The sequence below is a fragment of the Cyprinodon tularosa genome, unplaced genomic scaffold (genome assembly GCF_016077235.1).
Source record: "Cyprinodon tularosa strain WSP-4 unplaced genomic scaffold, ASM1607723v1 ctg303, whole genome shotgun sequence".
NCBI lineage: Eukaryota > Metazoa > Chordata > Actinopteri > Cyprinodontiformes > Cyprinodontidae > Cyprinodon > Cyprinodon tularosa.
The window spans coordinates 466,874-488,096 of NW_024039012.1; the positions used below are offsets into that span (position 1 = coordinate 466,874).

The 21,223-nt window shown below is 37.5% G+C and overlaps 1 protein-coding gene across 1 annotated transcript in view; it reads left to right on the forward strand.

The window, feature by feature from the left end:
- Positions 1-4,165: 4,165 nt before the first annotated feature.
- kcnk3a (potassium channel, subfamily K, member 3a) overlaps positions 4,166-21,223 on the forward strand; it is a 55,490-nt gene continuing 38,432 nt past the window's right edge. The window contains exon 1 of the mRNA XM_038291875.1: positions 4,166-4,548. Coding sequence (XP_038147803.1) covers positions 4,266-4,548 — 283 coding nt within the window. The 5' untranslated portion in view covers positions 4,166-4,265. The remainder of the gene's footprint in view (positions 4,549-21,223) is intronic.

Here is a 21,223-nt window from a genome sequence, read left to right on the forward strand (position 1 = left end):
CTCCAAAGGTTATCAAACTTGGCACAGTCAATATTTCACTTGACATTTTTAAATTTGCGTCATAGTGATCTATTTCCTTTTACCTTTTGAACTTATAACATATAAACTCAACTCTTCAAGACTAATGCACATACATTATCGCCATGAAAGCACATAATAGCAAACTACTGTACACTGTTAGAGCCTTGAGAGGGACTGTGATTAGAAAGCTAGGGTCAAATGGTAAAAATTTATATTTTCATCAAAGCTATTGTTAATTTCTGTCTTCTTTGGACATTTTAAGGTTATTTATGCTGGCAGCATAGGTCTTAGCCGCCGACATATCATTTCAGATGAAATAAAGTTCTCTGGTGATACATACCAACAACTGAAATTAAGGAGTTTTTACCCCCAGTGGCTTTGATGAAATAGGTCACTGGTCAGCAAAACAGAGCTGCCATGGTGCATATCGTCCCTCAGGGATTAAGTGAGGTCCTAAAAAAGAAAACATTTTTTATTTCACTGAGCAGGGTCCATGTGTATTTTTGTGACTTTTGGAATGAATTTGATAAAAGAAGGAGTGTAGAGGGTTGTGCTTTTTGTGATATTTAACCTAAATGAATGACTAAACTATATTCTCTGTGAATTAGGTGGATATGGAGCATAAAAATGTGAATAGGTATGGTCCAAAGTCATAATGTAATGCTGTAATGCAGTTATTCAGAAGTTGAAAAAAAGCAGAAACTATTCTAAGAGCCTATATTTTAAAACAGGTTACAAGAAGAAATATGACTCTTTTTGGTAATATTTTTTATATACCTTTGTGCAACTCTACATTTAATAAATACAAACAAGCAAATTATTGTAAAAATGTTATGGTTAAAGGAGTCATAACTAGATATTTTACATATAAAAATTCTTTAAAATGTCTTTAAATTCCCAAATAATGTTTTTTAGGACAACAAAAATTAAATAGAGCTCATTCGGACCCCTTTTCTTCTCCAGAGGGTATGAGAACTTGATGTATGTGTGAAAATTTAACTGGATTTAGTCTTTTTCACCATGGGGAAAAGGTTGCAAAGTAGCCCCACTTTACCAATTGCACTGAAAAAATGAGGAGTAACATTTTTTAGAGAACGCTAGCTAACTTTTTATACATAATTTTTTTATAGATGTCATTCTATAAATCCAAGTTTAATTTTACTTACTTAAGAACGGTTGATTTTTTTAAACAAACTCTAGAACTTTTACTACCATATTATTGTTAATAAAGGTGTACTTTTGTTTTGCTAATAAATAATGCTGAACTCATATTTTATTCAGTTACAAATGTTAAGTAAAAAGTAATAATTTTCTTTTTCCAAGTAATCAATTGCATACTATTTTCATTGTTTTTCCATTTTCAATACATACAACTCATCTAATAAAATTCAATACAGCTGTAAGACATTACAAACCCTTTGTCAGCATGTGGGTGGAGGTTGGTTGAGGACCCAAATGCAGAGATGAGGGAGGCAGAGATTAATTCTTGTAGGTTTAATAAAATAAAAAAAATAACAGAAACAAAATCCAAGCAGCAAACCAAAAGGCCAGGAGATGTCAGGAGAAAACACACATGGGGAGCCAAAAAACAACAAGGAACCAGCACTGAAGAACTGCACAGGGGGAGGATATATGGGAGACAGAACAAAGACTGGGGTAATTAGATGATATGGAGCAGGTGTGGATGCAAGTGACTAGAAGGGAGCTAGGTGAAAGGAGACAGGAACAAGAGGGCAACAGAGAGTAACTCAAGACTGCTTGAATATAGCACAAAATGGAAAACAAAACAAAAACAAAAACAAAAAACCCAACAAATAACACTTTTAAGCTATAAGAAGACTCTCTGTATACAGTAATCTTGCAACTGCAAATCAGGCTATATTAAAACAATCATTTCTCACTGAAAAGTAATCTTGTCTGATTCAGACAGTTATTGATTAAGAGAAACAAGGAAACACCCATCCTTTTTCTCCCACTTATTAATTTAAGGTCACATTGCCTATCTCAAGCAGTCTATTGCCATAGGCGGTGCAAACCTGGACAGTTCGCCATTCTATTGCAGGGCAACACAGAGATGTACAGCCATGCACATATACATTCACACCTAAGGAGAATCTAGCAAAGCCAATTGACCTGTGGGAGGAAGCTTGCGTACCCTGGGAGGATCCACATGCAGAACCGCAGAACTTTCTTGCTGCAAGGCAAAAGTGCTACAAACTGCACCACTGACAAAATATTCTATTTCTGACCTAAACATTCAATTGAAAAAGCTTCCTGGATAAGAAGTGAAACGTCTTCAAACTTGTAAACAAAGTCCAGTGGATTGTTTCTAAATTTTTTTTGGAATGACTATGACTGACAATCTTCACCAACACTCTGCATTTAACCCACCTCCTTGGGGAGCAGTGGGCTGCCATCATGTTTGGTTGTTGAAAGGCAGGCCAGATTTAACAATAAATATCAGTTATCCTCCTACTTGAGGAAAACTGTACAATACCAACCCCAATAAGTTCAGAGTACTCAAGATGTTTGTGGAAACTGTGTTAGGAATCCAGTTTGTGTGAGTTTTTTGTGTGTTTCTTCTCTCTCCACCAGCAGGTGGTGCCCTGTCCTCTTTGGGCCTTCCTGCACACCTGCGGCTCGTGGATTCATTACTGGCGGAGTATTTGAGCTGTGAGCTGTCACTACCTGGACGCCAGAGTGTTTGCCAGTTTTGGGTACTCTAGCCAAGCTGAGATTAGCTGAGTATAACCTGAGCTTTGTTTCTCTGAGTCCTATCTAGTATTCTGTCTTTGCTCTTAGGCAGGAAGCCTTCCTGTGTAAGTGGACACCTGGACCTTCTCCCCCTGGAAGGATTTACCGAGTACACACTGAGCAGGGGATAACCTCTACGTGATCCGTTCAAGTTCCCATCGGAAATCCAAGTAACAGTCGACTCCATTCCTCCTCCGGGTCCAACGTATGTCTACCTGTCCACTGTCCAATGAGTTCCCTCTTCTCTGGATAATCCCACACAGACTGGATTCAAGGATAGACAAAAGCCCCCTCAAACACTTTCCAGTTCCGGTTCACCAGTTCGCTGAGTTCCAGATCCAACCTCCGTTCACATTGCTACAAATAAACCTATTAAACTTTTCTCCATGTTCTCTGAGTGGTTTCTCTGCATGTGGGTCAGATTCCTTAAACCGATCATGACAAACTGATTATTAGTTTGGAGTACTTATATTTTTACAACATTTAAATCATAGTTTAAAACATGGAACTACTTCACACTTTAATATTATAACTCAATTAGTAAAATACTTTGAGGTACTGTTTGTCTCTGTGTTGCCCTGAAATAGTACGATGACCTGTCCAGGGTGTACCCTACCTAGGCACCACCACCCCTCTCGACCCCAGCAGGGATAAGCGTGAAGATGGATGGATGGATGGACTTTGAGGTAATTGTTTTCCACAAATGTTTTGAATATTATGAACTATTTGAATTTACAGTATTTGCTTCAGATTCTGAATTCCAAGAGACTTTTTATTAGCTAAGGAAAATCTTACCCTAGAAAAGCTACTGTGGAACAACATTTGCACTGTTGAACTGATTGGGGGTGACATAAGAAAAACTTCTCCTATAAGGCACATTAACATACTGTATTGCATGTTCAAAAATATTGGTAATCTAAAGCCCAGAACTAAATCTATTTGATGCTGATATCTTGTATGAAAATGAAAATGGTCTACGCATAGATTTCATTAATTTGCAAACCACACTTTTAAGATTTTAGAGGTAATTCATTTTGGAAATTTCTTTCCACTTGAGAAAAATAATGTATTAATTAGTTTTTTCCTTTGTTTTAATCCCTTAGAATACATATCTATCTTGGTAATTAATGAAAATGAATTAAACTTTTTTGGAATAAAAGTTCTGATAAACCTTCGTAAAGTCTTGGAGGAGTGTTACACGGCAACATGGAAAATATTAAATCAACAATGCGCTGATATTATAAATGACAATGAACCTAAATTGGAAAATGTAGCGGGGTGGGGGGTCAATAAAAAAGGGAGGGTTTGGGTAGAGGAGGGGTGTTTCGGGGGGAGTGGTGCTGAATGAACAGCTCCTCATCATCATAAAACAAGCAGAGGGCTCCGCTGCTCCGCCAGAGCCGCCACAGCCATGCTCCAGCCGCGCTCCCCGTCCTGCAGCCCTACGCTGCCTCTCCTCCTGCGCCCCTGACCCTGCACAGATCACAGCCATGAAGAGGCAGAACGTGCGGACACTCGCCCTCATCGGCTGCACTTTTTTCTACCTGATCGTGGGCGCCGTTATCTTTAAAGCTCTGGAGTCCGGTGAGGAGACAATCCAGAAGGAAATGCTGGACATGAAGAAGATTAACCTGCTCGACAGATTGAACCTCTCCAAAGAGGGCTTTGACGAGCTGGAGGAGGTTGTTCTGGAACTGAAACCGCACAAAGCCGGCGTGCAATGGAAATTCGCAGGTTCCTTTTATTTCGCCATCACGGTGATAACGACCATAGGTAAGAGCGCAACTTCTCAGATCGAACTTAGGAGTTTTATCCCAACTTATTCTTCACGTCTGAGCGTTTTTTCTCTCTCCAGGATAAAATACCATAGAGAAGATAGATACTGCTGAATGCCCAAACCTGTTGTACTTAACTTTTTCTACTTGTTTGCCATCAATATCAGAGTGTATATATTTATGTCCACTTCTTATGGTGGCAGAAAAGGCCACATAGGAACATTCTATGCTGTAAAAATGTCACATCCTTGTAATTATTCTGCAAAATAATAGTTCAGATAGATGAATAGTAAAGATAAAGGATATTATATTATGATCAATGGTAATAATCATCCTTATCATCAATCATCATATTCTCCAGATCAAATATTCCCGAAAGATGTGGGAATTTGATCAAAAATCATAGCAGTCAATATTTATTTATTTAGTTATTTATTTATTTATTTATTTATGTATTTATCCTAAATGCGTTCCTATGATTGCAAGTGGCACAGACTGATGGTTTAACAAACGTACAGAGGCGGATTCTATAGCATTTCATTTGCTTGCAGCATTATGCATGTCTCTTAGTGAAGCCAAGAGGAGAACGATTTGCCAAGGTTGTTAGAACTGATGCTTGAGGAAAATTAAGGCCCACTGACTTGTTTTGTTGTGTTCTGTATGTTCTTGTTATCTCTTCCCCCAAAAGACCCATGTGCAACAGCATAAGGTATTAAGATGCAAAATGTGAAACTCCATGCTACTTGCAATACATTTTTATTTCAGAATATGTCAGATCTACAAGTGCAGGGTTTTGTTGGAGTAAAGTCATACAAAAGACGATGGTTTAAGCATCCCTAAAAATATACATTTACCTACCAGACACAGAATGAAAATGAAATGAACTGAAATCAAACTGCATACCTCAATTAAGACCCGACAGCAGGTGATTTTTGTTATTGCCCAAACATTCACTAACAGTCTGATATAGTTGTTATATATATATATATATTTATTTATTTATATATATAGCTTTTAAATAGCAACAAAAGTTCAACTACAAAGTCTTGAGACGGTAGAGCTGAATATGTATGCATAACGCACCTCCCTTTTGTAAAAATGTCTGAAAATCGTGTGCAATTTTTCTTCCACATGCACTTTGCTGTTTGCCTATATTTTGAAAATACAAACAAAATACACTGTATTTCTGGTTCTAAGATGACACAATGTGAAAATTTGTCGAAATTCGATATGAATACATTGTAAATACGCTTACAAGAAAAAAGAATAAAAAAAGGGAAAATAACCTCAGTCATGACTTGAGAGATGTATACTTAACTTCTTCTTCACCCTGTTGTTTGGAAAACAGTATTTATGTCAAACAGAGGCATATTTGGTTTTTATCTCAGATTCAAAAAGAGCTTTTAAAACCAATTGTCTCTATCAATGCCATAAATATAAGTCCGATATTGTTTCCTGGTTGAGGAGATTACAATGTGGAGAAATAACCCAGTTTCCCTTCATTTTAAAACCATGTATGATTCATTTTGATCAAATAAAGTAAGCAGAAAAGTTAAAAGCAACAAAATTAAATCCTGAAAAATCTTGTTTAAAAAACACATTAAAAGATTAAAAGAAAGATGAAATCATTTGAAGCTAAAAACAAACAAATAAGGGACATTTTAAAATTTTTTACTTCACCTTTAAAAATTCTGAGTTTAATAATTTAACTTAAAGAAGAATGAAAAGAAGTAAATGGAGTTCATTAAACACAATAGTGATCTGGCAGGACTACGGAAACTGCTGAAATGTCAGAGAGCAAAGCCGTCAGAATAAATGGGCACTCGAACCCTAGTTATAAAACATGCTGATCATGTGGAATTGGGCTAAAAACAATTGAAGGGAATAATCCCTCTCAGCCCTGGTAAACCAAGTCTGCCTGCCATTGACGCATCAGTAGCTAATAAGCTTCCTCCTCCCTTTCATTTTTGCTTATATCATTTAGGCTTTAAACATCAACAGCAGCCATCCCATAACAAAAGTCAATGATATTTGAAAGCTATAATCAAATACAATGACCTCACTTCAGTTATTCCTACAAGGTTTAAAGGAGATAAAACCAAGAACATATTAATGAAAACAGATGTTTAAAAGCATTGATTCTGTTTCAAAAATATCAATTTCATTCTGTTCTTATTTCAGTTCCAATCTTTTTTTAAATCAAAATATCAAAAATAGAAAAAATGTTAATTAGTCCTGTCGAGAAATTAAATGTTGTAACTCATATAGGGGTTTCTGCAACGAGCTGTATTGTAGATGCTGATGTCAGTAAGCAGGAAGGGTTCCCTTAAGCATCTGTCTCACACTGCAATCCTGTTTACAAGGAAACAATATTGGAATTGAATATTACATGTCATAGATGTTTTCTATCATAAATGTATGGTTAAATAGCTCTTTTCGAATATGTACTAAATGTCAAATATATCAATATTTGACATGCATACTGTTTAGCGAACCACAGGATGATTCCCAATAACTTTCAGGAATAAATAAATAAAAATAAATGCCAAAGTTTAGTTTATGCACATCCCACCAGATGCCCTTCATCCAGATTTTGGTGTCCTACATGCATCCTGGAAACAAGAGTACTTAATGCTTTCTTTCAAACAAAGGCTTTTTAACTTTCACATTGTTATATACGACCAGTACTTGCCCCATAAAAAAGAAATGATTAAAATGAGATGAGGATCTCTATCAGAGACCTTGATGCTCCTTCACGGATCACTTAGCTCCACTTCCAACCCGCCAGTTTACATGGTCAACCAGGTCCTAAAAATCTTCCATTGGGCTATTTTCAGATGTTCTCCCCATGCATGTGTGGGTTCTCTCTGGGTACTCCAGCTTCCTCCTGCAGTCAACAAACATGAATTTGAGATAAATTCCTCTCTTAATTGTCCTTAGGTGTATGTGTGTATGTGCGTGGTTGTACGTCTCTGTGTGTATCTGTGTCGCCCTGCAACAGACTGGCAACCTGCCCAGAGTGTACCCCGCCTCTTACCTGCCTGACCAAATAAACTGGAGAAGATAAACGGATGTGATGATCACTGTAATAGGCATGTTTATAGCTCATCATATAGTTTTATAACCTTACTCCCTTTTAAAGATCTCTATGATCCGTATTCTCTTTGTCCTCATGATGCTGTTTGTTCTCTGATATTCTCTAACTAACCTCTGAGGCCTTCAGATAACACCTGGGTGTATGCTCATTAAATTACACACAGATGGACACTATTTAGTAATTAGAAGAGTTCTGATGGCTGCTGGGCACACTGGGAATGTACCAAAGAATAGGAGGCTGTCAGTCCATTACATCACCGGCCTATTACCATCTAAAAACATTACTAAAATAAAAAAAACATAGTATCTAAACCAGACTTGGAGAGATTAATCCATGCATTTGTCTCCAGCAGGTTAGTCTATTGTAATGGCCTGTTCATTGGTCTTTCCAAACATGCTGTTAGACAACTGCAGTTTATCCAAAATGCTGCTGATTGAGTCCTCACCAGAACCAGGAAATATGACCATATTAGTCCATTGCTCTGGTCTCTGCACTGGCTTCCTGTGGCTCAGAGAATAGACTTTAAAACAGCTCTACTTGTGTACAAGCAAGTCTTCTCATGGTTTAGCACCAAAGTACATCTCTGACATGTTAGACTCGTATGAATTACCTTGGGCCTTGAGCTCCTTGGGGACGGGTCTCCTGGTGGTCCCTTGAGTCACCACTAAACATGCTGAGGCTGTGTTTCAGTTTCATGCAGCCATGGTATGGAACAACCTCAGTGAGAAGGTAAAACAATTCTGAACTCTTTAATTCCAGTTAAAAAACATGCCTATTTTGTGTTTATTTGTATTGACTGAATTTGTTTTATGTGTTTTTATTGTGTTTGCACTGTTGGTGTTGCTGTGAGGCAAGTTGAGTTCCCTTGTGCATGAAATGTGCTGTATAAATAAAGTTGCATTGCCTTGCCACTCTTTCAAGAATATTTGCTGCATAAGATCTTGAAAAATACTTCTTTCTATAATTGTAAATCTGCATCATAGTAAACAGAGAACATACTGTACACTAACTGTCACATTGAAGTTTACAGGCCCTCTCCGTCACATAGTTCCTACTTGTTTAGAAGCTGCTTTTATCTTGACTTCCTATCACACTCTCCATCCTGTATTCAGTAACGATTGCGGTTGTCGTTTCTGACCTGTGACTTGTAACCGTATCAGATGCAAGAAGCTAATTGCACACTAACCAAACCACGGGTGTTTGTGTCCACTTTCTGTCATTGTTAGCCCTGCAGATGGTAGAAACCCAGTGACTGGCATTTCAGTCCACCATTAAGAATTAATGACAACACCAGAGCCTCCTTGTTCCACTATAGTCCTGGCACACGACTGCAACATTGCAAATACTATACTGGTAACACAATATCACAGTCCGGCTACAGTAATGTTCTTCTACTGTGCATTATGTAAAAGAAATGAATTTAATTATTCTCTAGCTTATTCCAGTTGAAGAAAACTAAGATGAAGCCCAGCTGTTCAATGCTCAGCTTTTGATTAAACATATGTGCAGAAGAAAACTGCAATCAGTGATTAGACAACACTTTACAAAGATTAAAAAGATGAGGCGGAGGGCAGAGTGTCCTCTTACACACTTTCAGGGGATGGACTGAAGTGATGCGAGACACACAACCGGGGAAAATAAGAGAGCTTTGAGCAAGCTGAGTTCGGGAACCGGGTGTAATAAGATTCGGAGGCTCAAGGGGGGCGGGTTGTCTGCATCACTGTCGTTGTCACCCTCCTCCAGGGGTAAACGTCTTGTCACTGCCACGATCGTCTGTTGCATGCTGAGGACAAATTCTCAGCACAGAGTGTTTTATAATAAGACATGTCACATGTCTGATGTGCTGTTTGACGTCTGATAAAGATGTAAACTTTTGGTTTAAAGAATGTAAGGAATGGTTTTATTTTCAAAGCATTGTTTTTTTAAGATGTGTTGACCTTAAGGTAAAATAGAAAAATTATATCTCAATACGTTTACACAATCCATATTGAAGTATTGGACCACCCAGATCGATTATAAAAATATTTTTGTCATATGCTGTGGTGCTAAAATGCTAGCAGGACAGTTTTAGAGTTTTTCGCTTTTAGAAAAAGATGTGTATACTTGTGTATGCTGTTACAATGTGTCTAGACAGTTGACACTTTCAAGATAGTTTTATATTTGTGAAGTCTAGATGCAGTGTCAAGCCGAAGTATAGAGATTGTCTGCAGATGATAATGGAGATGTTATAAGACAAACAAAAAGCCTTGCTGTGTTGTGAACTGAAAGAGAAACCTTTTTTTATTTCAAGCATAAATCTAAAACAGGGAGTTATGCTTACATATTCACTGGTTTTATGGCAGTATTTTGTAGAACAACCCTTTATCAGCTGCTTTACCTCCTTTGCCTTTAGCAACTTATATGCATTAGGATATTAAGATAAACAGAGAGAAAAATAAGTATTTGAACACCCTGTTATTTTGCAAGCTCTCCCACTTAGAAATCACAGAGGGGTCTGAAATTTTCATCATACAGGTGCATGTCCACTTTGAGAGACATAATCTAAAAAAAAAAATCAAGAAATCACAATGTATCATTTTTTTACTATTTATTTTTATGATACAGCTGCAAATAAATGTTTGAAAACTTGAGAAAATCATTGTTAATATTTGGTGCAGTAGCCTTTGTATGCAATTAAAGAGGTCAAATATTTCCTGTAGTTTTTCACCAGGTTTGTACACACTGCAGGATGAATTTAGGCCTACTCCTCCACACAGATCTTCTCTAGATCAGTCAGGTCTCTGGGCTGTCACTGAGAAACATGGAGTTTGAGATCCTTACAAAGATTCTCTGTTTGGTTTAGGTCTGGAAAACTGGCTAAGGCACACCAGAACCTTTACATGCTTCTTTCTGAGCCCCTCCTTGGTTATCCTGGCTGTGTGCCTCGGGTCATTGTAATGTTGAAAGAACCAGCCTAGACCCATCTTCAATGCTCTAACCGAGCGAAGGAGGCTGTTCCCCAAAATCATGCAATACGTGGCCCTGGTCACCCCCTACTTTTCTCAGTTGTCCAACTTCTGATGTAACCTCTGACTTACTGTCCTGCCTTTGCTGAAGAAAACATCTCCACAGCATAATGCGGCCACTACTGTACCTTAAGTCAGTGTGAGGAAAGGTTGTTTAGTCTGATGTGTTTTTTTACCACAGGAAATGTTTTAAATTTAGTCCAAAAATTGATGTCTACTGGAGTAAATAATGTTTTAGTTAATAAAAAACACAACTAAATGTGGTCAGTCATCAATAAGTACACAGTGTTTTAAATTCCTTCTAATAAATGGGTTAATAAAATGTATTTATTTATTTAGCTAAAATATGAGTTAAATATAAAGTAACTCAATAGGGCCATTTTTATGGATATCATGCTTAAATTATTTGTTTTTATTTTCCATAAAAAACATTAAATCACCGATTATTGTTAATTTTTTGTTGAAATAAATTTAAAGTCTACCTTACATTGAAGAGATTTGAATTTTGTTTCAGAGTGTAATTGCTGTGAAGCAGACACGGGTCATAGCTGTAAAACAATGTGCTGACTTCCTTCCTCTGTTCATCTTCATTAAAAGTAAGTTATCTAAAGATTGAAATGGGGCTTGGTTACATCTGTTTTAAGTTTTTAGCAACTTTGCCATTTTCCTTTGCTCTTGGAGTGGCTTTGCATCATCTCTAAAGAATAATCTCGATAAAACTTTCATTGCTCAAAGCTTTTTATACTCTCAGCAGGAGCAATTTCTCCTGCATACTGAATCTCAATGTATTGTTGAGGTTAATATATCTACTAAATCTACTACTGTTACTTGTTCTGACAAAGCTTTTACTGAAATTGGTCAACTTCTTAACTGTATCTGCTTTGAAGCAAGCTGAGTAGATGCTGTATTATTTTTGGTATCACGGTTTTTAAGTGGTATTTTGGAATTTTGTGCTGCTGTAGTTGGTCCTTTCTTAACAATAGGATTTAAAGTGCAATTAACTGCATGAAAAGTGAGATTTTCGTCCCCGTAAACCGCCGTAAACTCCCGCAGATCTGCCTGATTTTCGTCAGTTTCCGACAATTTGCAACCCGTGCTTGTCCGCGTTTGTCGTGCCACAAATTGTCGGAAACGTACCGTGACGTATGTGGAGAGCGATCAGCTGTACTAATGGCCCTAATTAGCATATGAATACAGCAAACCCGCGCGGCTGGCCAAGTCTGGCTTGAATAACCTTCTCAGTATTGGCTGAAACCACTATTCTCAAACAAGTAAAATCGCTCGTGATTGGCAGCAAAACCACACGTGGCCACGCCAGGCTTTAATTTTCTTACTGAGTATTGGACGGAACCGCTTCTTTTTAAACAAGTAAAGTCGCTCGTGATTGGCAGCAAAACCACACGTGGCCACGCCAGGCTTTAATTTTCTTACTGAGTATTGGACGGAACCGCTTCTTTTTAAACAAGTAAAATCGCTCGTGATTGGCAGCAAAACCACACGTGGCCACGCCAGGCTTTAATTTTCTTACTGAGTATTGGACGGAACCACTTCTTTTTAAACAAGTAAAGTCGCTCGTGATTGGTTGGCATATATATATATTTACATATAAATTTACATATATATATATTTATTCATATATATATATATATATATATATTTATTCATTCATATATTTATTCATTCATATGTGTGTATTTATGTTATCCTACACTACTACACAATTATTATGCTACCATCAAGGACATGAATGAATTTATACAGGAAATGAAGATTTGCCAGGAAGCTGTTTATGCAAAGAAAGAGCTTTATTGAAACACAACTATATACAACGCGTATCCAAACACATGCGTTTCTAAAAATTAAAACTCCCTGAACGGTCCGTTTGCTTCCTCGGGGTTGGAGGTAACTGGCAGCATTCCCTCCGAGGCAGGTCCGATGTGCAGACGCCTAGTGTGCGTGGCCCTGTACTTCGGCATCGCTTCTAACCGGGACTGCAGCTTAACACAGAGTTCAGTGAGATCCGGCCTACGAAATGGCGGCGACCGTACAATCCATCCAGAGACACCGCCGAGGAAGGCGGACTTCCAGAGTTCCACTTCCTCATCTGCTAGCACACTCTGCCTCGCTTTCAGCAGCTGAAAAAAAAAACAATGAATCAGCGCACTGCGTATGGACACAACACATCTATTAATGCACCTGAAAAATAGTCACCAAATAAAGTCTTACCCTCTTTCTTCTGGCCCGACTCCGAGCAGATAGCCTCCGCACGCAGCGTGTGGCTGGCTGCGTATATCTGAAGCTCCTGCGTACCGTCTGAAAATACGTCTTACAGGCAGCTGGAAAACAATTAAATGAGAGTGGTATAAATAAAAAATCAAACGCAAGTCACAGTAACAAGGAAGGAGAAAACATTAAAACAAGTCACTTACACACAATGTCGTCTTTATCAACATCGCGCAAATCTGGACTTGCCGAGATGGGAGGTCTGTGAAAACAAAATGTAAAAGCTATGATCGGTATCCATCCGTATCCATTGCCTTTTACCGCAGAATGAAAGCATATTCTTTAAATCTTACCCTTGCTCCGGTTCATAGCGCCTGCAATTAGTCTCCGAGTTGTGAAGACGGCGTACTGCTTCCTGTAAATCACAAAAAATACACTTTAATAAAGCTTGTTCTAGCAAGGCTACTATTAGCCGCTATTAGCCGGTAGCTTAGGCTAGGCTGCTTTTAGCTTAGCAGGCAGTAATCGAACATATATTTACCGCTAGCATCTCTTCTTTGAGTTCGTCTTGTTCGATGCAGAGTCGCCATCGCGTCCAAGAGGAGTTTTACCCCGAAATCCAGAAGCTCCAGACCGCTGCACAAAGCAAAGCATACATCCTCCACTGTGGCTGCACACCGCCGTTCTGAGTTTCTTGGAGATCGTAGGGAGCATGCGCGAGATGAACCAGGGTGTCCGCGGATCAATAAAAATAATTAAAAAATCATTCTTTTTTTTTTTTAATCAAGGCCTTAATTGGCACTAAAATTATTTAAATATTTTTATCGAAGTATTTATAATTCTTTAATAAAAAATGCTTATAAAAACAATTTCGTCAGATATATTATATCGCTCCAGGCGGAGAAAAAGCTAGAGGATATATATATACGTATATATGTGTGTGTGTGTGTTTACATACATACAGGAGTCATGGAACTCTGCTTGCAGCTCCTTCATATTTCATGTACACTAATAACTTGTGTACATGGTTCTTGATGATGGCATTAAAATAATTTCAAATAGCATTAAAATAGCATTAAATTAGAGTCACTCATTCCTGTATGAACCCTGTGAGTGCTTAATTTAATATGACATATTAAAAAAATCCCACCATCATCCAGCATATGTTCAGTTTCTGCCCAAATATATATGTTGATTTTTGTAACGGGGATAAGGATAATTCAAAACTGCTTTTTTTTGAATGAACTTGTTCACTACTTCCAAACTCAGCATCTCTTTTCATTCCTGTAATAAGAAGTTTCTTTTGAATGGATTTGATTAAAGTTTAAGTCCCTCGGTATAAAATAAATATTTTGATGGAGATGAGAAATCTGCTTCCTCGTTGGTGAATAACCAATAGTTTGGATCCAATCATTTAAATAAACGGTGTTAGTTTTTTATATATATATATATATATATATATATATATATATATATATATATATATATATATATATATATATATATATATATAAAAGAATTGTGCTATAATTTCTAGTCACCGATCTGTTGCTGCTATATTTTAATTTGACGAACCGGAATTTGTCGATGTTCTTTTTCCTGTTTGGTGCGATTGCAATTGCGGATCTTGACCTGGCCGGACCTTATGACCACAGTGTACCAATCTTCTCATGGCTACTTCCAACAGGATAATGCGTAATGTTATAAAGTAAATCAACTAATTTCTTGAAACTTTTCCACTTAAGTAATTGTGAATTGAGCATATTGACAGACAACATTTTATTTTTTATCTTAAATGCAATTTTTTTTTTTATAATTACTGCTCTAAATGTATTGCTCTGTCAGCTAAAGATCTGTTATGGTCTCTATACTTTAATTAAATAAATCAATTCAAGCTAAAATGGAAGAGGCTATACTAAGCCTGATCTCTTTGTATCAGAGAATTTCTTACCCAGAAAGATGTCACTTGGGGTAAAACCCCCCCTGCAATCCTGGTTTGCATTTGTATAGCTCACAGCATGTTCATTTACATGTTAAAGCCTCCCCTAGAATTCCATGGGGGGGAGGCATGGGGGGAACACTGCCTAAGAGAGTCCACGTCAATTTCTGACAATTTACGGGAGTTTTCGGCGAAGCCTGCAAATTGTCGTAAACTGCCGCTAACCTGAAGTTCCACGACAATCTACAGTGCCGCATATTGACGAAAATCCCACTTTTCATGCAGTGGAATTAGGCCCATAGAAGGAGCAGACTTTCACCAGAAACACAGCTATAACGTGTGTATATGTATAGTGTCTCTCAAAGAACTTTTGTGTTTACCATTTATGTGGCTTGTGCTTGTCTCCTGATAATGCTAAACACCTTCATACCTATTCTTTGTTGACTTTTGCCTTATAGTCCATTAGCTCATGAATGTGACATGTTGCAGCTGAAAAACAGCAGACAGCTCTTTAAACCATTTTTTTTCTACATGTGGATTGACAATGAAAAAAAATGTATTTTCATTTCTGGCAGCAGCAGCTTTGGCAGAAGACAAGAATCCACTTTCAGCTGTTGCATAATGAGGGCACATTCTGAATCGCTGATGGTAATTACTTACATTAGTATCATCATTATTATTCAGTCAGCTTAAGAGGTTAGAGCAATGAGTGTCTGAGTGCACAAAGTATATACGTAATACTTACCAGCAATCCTGACTGTCTTCATCCGACCGATGGAGACAGTCTTAGAGGACAGTAAAACATGTCGGTGCTGAAGAGAGGAAAAAATTAATATGACTAAATCTTCAAGCTGTGGTAGAAACTATGACAATAGAGCATCCACCCCCTCTTTATGTTTTTGACAAGCACATTGTTTCTGCATTGTAGACTCAGATAGAGGCTGTTCCATAAACCTGTTATTTACTTTAAATAGCTTTGAAGTGTAAAACAAAAAAAATGTTTATCTTTCTGAATTATTACCGCATTTAATTTGCAAATTTTCACAAATTAATCTACAAGAGTGGAGTTAAAATTAACTGAAAAATACAAATGAGAAATTTCATAATGTCAGTGATGCCAACATTTTCAACAAGTGCCTGACAAAGCACAAAAAAAAGACTTCTACTTGAAATCTTACCAATAAAAAAATATCTTAGTTTAGACATTTAAGTACAAAAAATTTAGATAACTTGGAAGTTTTTTTTTTTGGCAAAAAATTATTAACGTTTAAATGCAGGTATAACCTATAAATGATATATTTGTTTAAATAGAAAGAAAGAAGGAACTCGGATAACTTTTATTTTAGATGAACAGTTTTTGCCCATTTCTTGTCATAAGCTTTGTTTCTTTCGTCTGATTGAGTTCCTTTTCTTTAGTTAATTTCTTTTAACTCTTTTATATAATCTTATTATGCTCTAAAAACAAACATGAATAGTGTATTTAGATAAGTTTAGGTTCAGCTAAGGATTTTTAGCATCACAAAGCAATGTTTATAATCATGGTAACCCAGCAAAAGGAGACTGCCCAAACCCAGTGCATCTTAAATAGTCAAAAGTATATTGTTTCTATAGGAAATATTTTATAGAAAATAGACAGAACTGCACTGGTGGCAAGTTTACTTATTTGTTAATAGCAAAGGAAAAGTGTAACATAGCGCCATTCTTTGGCTAACGCTATCATGTTGCACAATATTGCATTAGTTGCACATAGTTTATCACAAATGTATCTGTAGTGAGCTTTGATTTAATCATCGTTTTAAGGTGTGATGCATATTTTGTTCTGTGAAACCACTCTGACCATTACTATTAGAATATCTCTCTGGTTAAAGAGTTTCCTTTTAGTTAAATTTTTTGATACCAATATTTTTTTGCTGTGGTTCCTCCGCAGAATTTGAATGAGAAATGGAGATATTGCTGAATATCTTTGTAAGCATTTTCAATAACTGTAATCAGACAGCAACTTAATGCACTTTCAGTTTTTTCTGTCCCTCTGTGATTAGGCAGATACTTTTCAAATAATTATGGTGGGAAAGGTACCTGTATGCTTCTAGATACTTGCATGAAAGAAATCCACCCAAACAGAGCAAATTACTTTACATAACATAGAGCTGCTCTCTGCAGTCAGGCTGTGTCCTCCAAACCCATCACAGAGATGCTCTGAGATATTTTGTGACATGGAGATGAAAACCACTGAGGTGGAAAAAAAAAGAAGATTTGTTTCACCCTTTTTTCTCTCACAAATAACTGACTAGTGGTCTTGCTTAAATTATAAAAGTTTTTGCAATAGTAATAATCAAACTATATATTATATATATATAAGAAACAAAGAAACAATATCTTATAGAGAAAAAACAACAATTTATTCATGTAGAAGAGGCATTTTGTATTTTTTTGTTTCTATGTTTTTAGACCATTTCAATCCAATGTGAATACTTAATGAAATACTTTGTTGTTATAATTGCTGGTGTTTAAGTAATCATATGCATCGTCTTCCACTTATCTGGGAATACTGTAGGTTGTGGGAGCAGCAGTCTTAGCAGGGACCCCAGACTTCCCTCTCTCTCCGGACACCTCCTACAGCTCGTTAGGGGGAAGCCAACGACACTCCCAGGCCAGCCGAGAGACAAAGTCTCTCCAGGGTGTTCTGGTTCGTCCAATAGGCCTCCTCCTGGTGGGACGTGCCTGGACATCTTCCCATGGAGGTGTCCAGGCCTCTATCAGGAACAGATGGCTAAGCATCCTCAGACGACCAGTACGAGCTTTCCATCACCTCCTCAATTATACTAGAGGCAGCAACTCTCCTTTGACCTGAAGGAGGTTCTCAACCTTTTATTTGTGAGGATCTAGCTGAGGATACTTGCAGGATCTAGTCCTCCTCCCAAATGCTTTGCATTTGGCTGCAAACCACCTCAGCACACACTGTAGGTCTTGGCAGGAGGGAACAGATACACCTCATCATCTGCAAAAAGATGACACAAAATCCACTGGTCCCCAAACCAGAGCTCCTTTGGCCTATGGCTGTTCCTAGAAAGCCCATCCATAAAGATTAGAAGCAGAGCGAGTTCAGTCTTTAAATATTAGAAAGTAGGAAGGAAAAGCCTTTATGAAATAAATATATGGAAATGATAATACAAAACATATATCTGATTAGGTTGCAAAATGCTGCTGTCCTATAATTTAGCTGTATAAAATTGTATAAAGAAAAAATCAGTTATTGATGTCTATTAAAGAGGCTTTTTCTGGTCATCCTTCAAATGAGTGATGTTTGTGAGAATTACCAATAATGACTCTTACTGCTGCTTTGCTTGTAGGACCAGCAAATATTTACCTATTGCATGTCTGCTTTATGCTAAAATGCTTGAATGGACAGTTGACAGCTTGTCTGACTCACTGAATAAAGCATAATGCATTTTTAAGCTTCATAATTCATCTGGGCCAGACTGGATTCTATCTAAATGGAACCATACACAGTAGATGTGAATTTCCTTCAGATGAAGTTTCCTAGTGAATGTCCTCGATAAACATTAAAGCAAGGTACATATAAAGTCTCATCTGGTTAACCACAAACTGACTCCTGTGAGGTTTATTTAATCAGAAACACAAGCTCTTTTCTATTGTTCTTTTTTTCTCTCTCTTGTTTGATTTGAACAATGCCTGTAATCACTTGTCCTGCTATATTGAATTATGTGCTTCTTTCACAAAACAGAGCTTTTAGTGACTGGTCACAGCTGTTTGATTAATATCCCAATGCTTTCACAGTGAATTTGAGATTACACAGATGTGACCTGCGCTAAGTCAAGCATATCAAGGCCTCAATCAACATTTTAGCTGTCCAACCTAACTAAAAAAAAAGAACAAACACGTGTCTACCTGCAAAAAACTTAATGAACATATATTTCTGCTGCAAAGTAAACTCCGCCCTCACATCAAGTAATTTATAGCCTCTGACAGGTTTTCTTCCAGGATTTAAATATCCATACAGTGGACAAGAAAGTACTTACTTCTCAAGTAGAAGGCAACTGGACTTCTTCTCTTGTTTGTTTAAACTCTGAAGGGGCTGTCTTTGAGCAAGCTGATTTGACTTTTTCTTCCTCGTGACCTGAAAAGGAAAGGAATTGGAAACTTGTTCAGACAATTTGGATGTGACTTCCTGGTAATACTGCAGTGACATGTCTGGCTTCTTGTTTTTCTGACAGGCAACTCTATCAAGAGGCACTATGAGAAATATACAGTAGCTGTGCTGCCGTTCCTGTTTTCATATGCAGCTTATTGCACCTAGAGGGAAACCTTTAAGTTTCTTGTTTTGATTTTGTTTATATAAAAAAAAAAAAACGATTATCATTTTCAGGCTTGTTTCTCAAGCAATCTTTTGCAATATTTATTTCATCCATCCTAAAAATAGCAGCTGCTGCTGGGTTTGCTTCTTACAACTCACAAAGAACTTAACTTGAGCAAGGCAGTTAAGATATTTACCTTCAATCAAGAAATACTAATTTGTTTAGTGTTAATTTGTGTACTTCAAGAAAAGAAGAGCTGTCTCTGTATCAGCTCTCCAGGTGTGTAAGAGGCTTAAGACGAGGGGCTTGTTGTTCATGTTCAAGATGTGATAGACCTTTCTGCCACAGCTCTATGCATGCATCTTACTGAGGGCAGTAAGAAGCAATCATATTAACAAAATCCGAGATGTTCCTGTTTTCCCTGATACATCTAAACTTTTTGGGCTTTTCATTCTTGCTGCATATTGCTTTATATATAAGTGGGTATTTTGTTAATAGCATAATACCAATACGGGTATATTTTGCATTTTACTGCTCACCCAAAATACTAATCAGGCTTTAAACATTGAAAAGTCTCCCAACCAATAACATTTTTTTTATGAAATTATAACTCAATTTAGGTTTCTTGATTTCTGTTTTTCAGGAATTTTGTTTGATTTCACACAGCTGATTTCTATGTATTGAACTCATTCAGATTTTTATTTTCACTTATCCATGTACTTGGGTAAGACATTGCCACGATTGCAGTTCATTCCAGAGGACACGCCGCAGGTTTTTCAGATAAATCTGGTGCTTTATCATTACTTTTGAGACCTAGTTTTTTATGGACTTTAACAGATTTTTCAGGTTAGTATAGAGTCCTTGGCTAGTATCTATAAACTGTGTGGGCCACTCTTATCAAAAACTCATCGATGAAATTTGAGAGGGTCAAATCAGTTGCTAAATATGTCCTGTTACATAGAGAGGCACCCTACCGTGGTCTGATTTGCCCTTAAACACAACAGCTAACTAAGCTAAAAGTTGCTGTTAGGCAACAAAACAGATATGACACTTATTTGATCAGATATATTTCTCTGATAGAATAGAATAGAATTCAACTTTCTTGTCATTACATTGTCACAAGTACAAAGCAATGAAATTCACTCTCTGAATTTAACACATCTCCTTGGGGAGGAGTGGGTTGCCATTGTGCTGCCCCCGGGGAGCAGTGTGTGGTTAAGGGTCTTGCTCAGGGACCGTGAGTTGCAGTCCGTGGAAGTGGGGCTTCAGTTTAGAACTTCTGGGATCCAAGCGCACTGCCCTAACCACTAGGCCACTAGGCCGCTGATGTAGGATTTGATCTAGAGGGGTAAATGTGGCCTTGTCTTTATAAGTAACGCCATGACTTACTAATCTGCCAGTTCAATGTGATCTTCTATCAGATTCCCAAAGACAAGGAAGACTATTAAATCTTGCGTCTGCAATGCTGCCAATGCCCTTCAGTTGGGCTGAACCTGAAAGTTCAGGCCAATCACCACTAGTAGCTAAAAGTTACAGACCTGCCATTGGTGCTTGAGTTGAGCTGGATACCGGTTGCTTCTGAGTATCCAAGCAATTCATCTAGAATATAATGCCTTTATTTTATGCTTGTTTTGACCTATTTAACTTCGATGTGCCTGACGTCATAACGAGAGAAACAGCATGGGAACTTCTGACCCAGAGTAAATTCAGGAAAAATAGGCTGCAGGCTAATAGATGCATCGGTGCTGAACTACTGAGGTGTCAGTCTGCTCATCAAAGGATGTTCTAGTCATAAAAAGGCTACTGTAAATATATTTTTCAGTTAAAACTAACTGTTATGTGCTTCGGGCACATAATGATTTTTGTCTATTTCTTTTCTTTGTTTTCTTACAGACTTTAGTTGAAGGATCTTTTGTTAATATATTTTTGGGAGTTGAATAATTCTTTTGGCCAGTTAATTATGTTAATTTGTGGTGCTGTTGTCAGCCTATAAATAGGCTGGCTTTCAGCATGTTGGGGCGTTCCTTTCCATCTTCGCCTGGACGCCGCTTTTCCACCTGCTTCCACTCGTTCCACCGTGCGTGGTGCGCGCT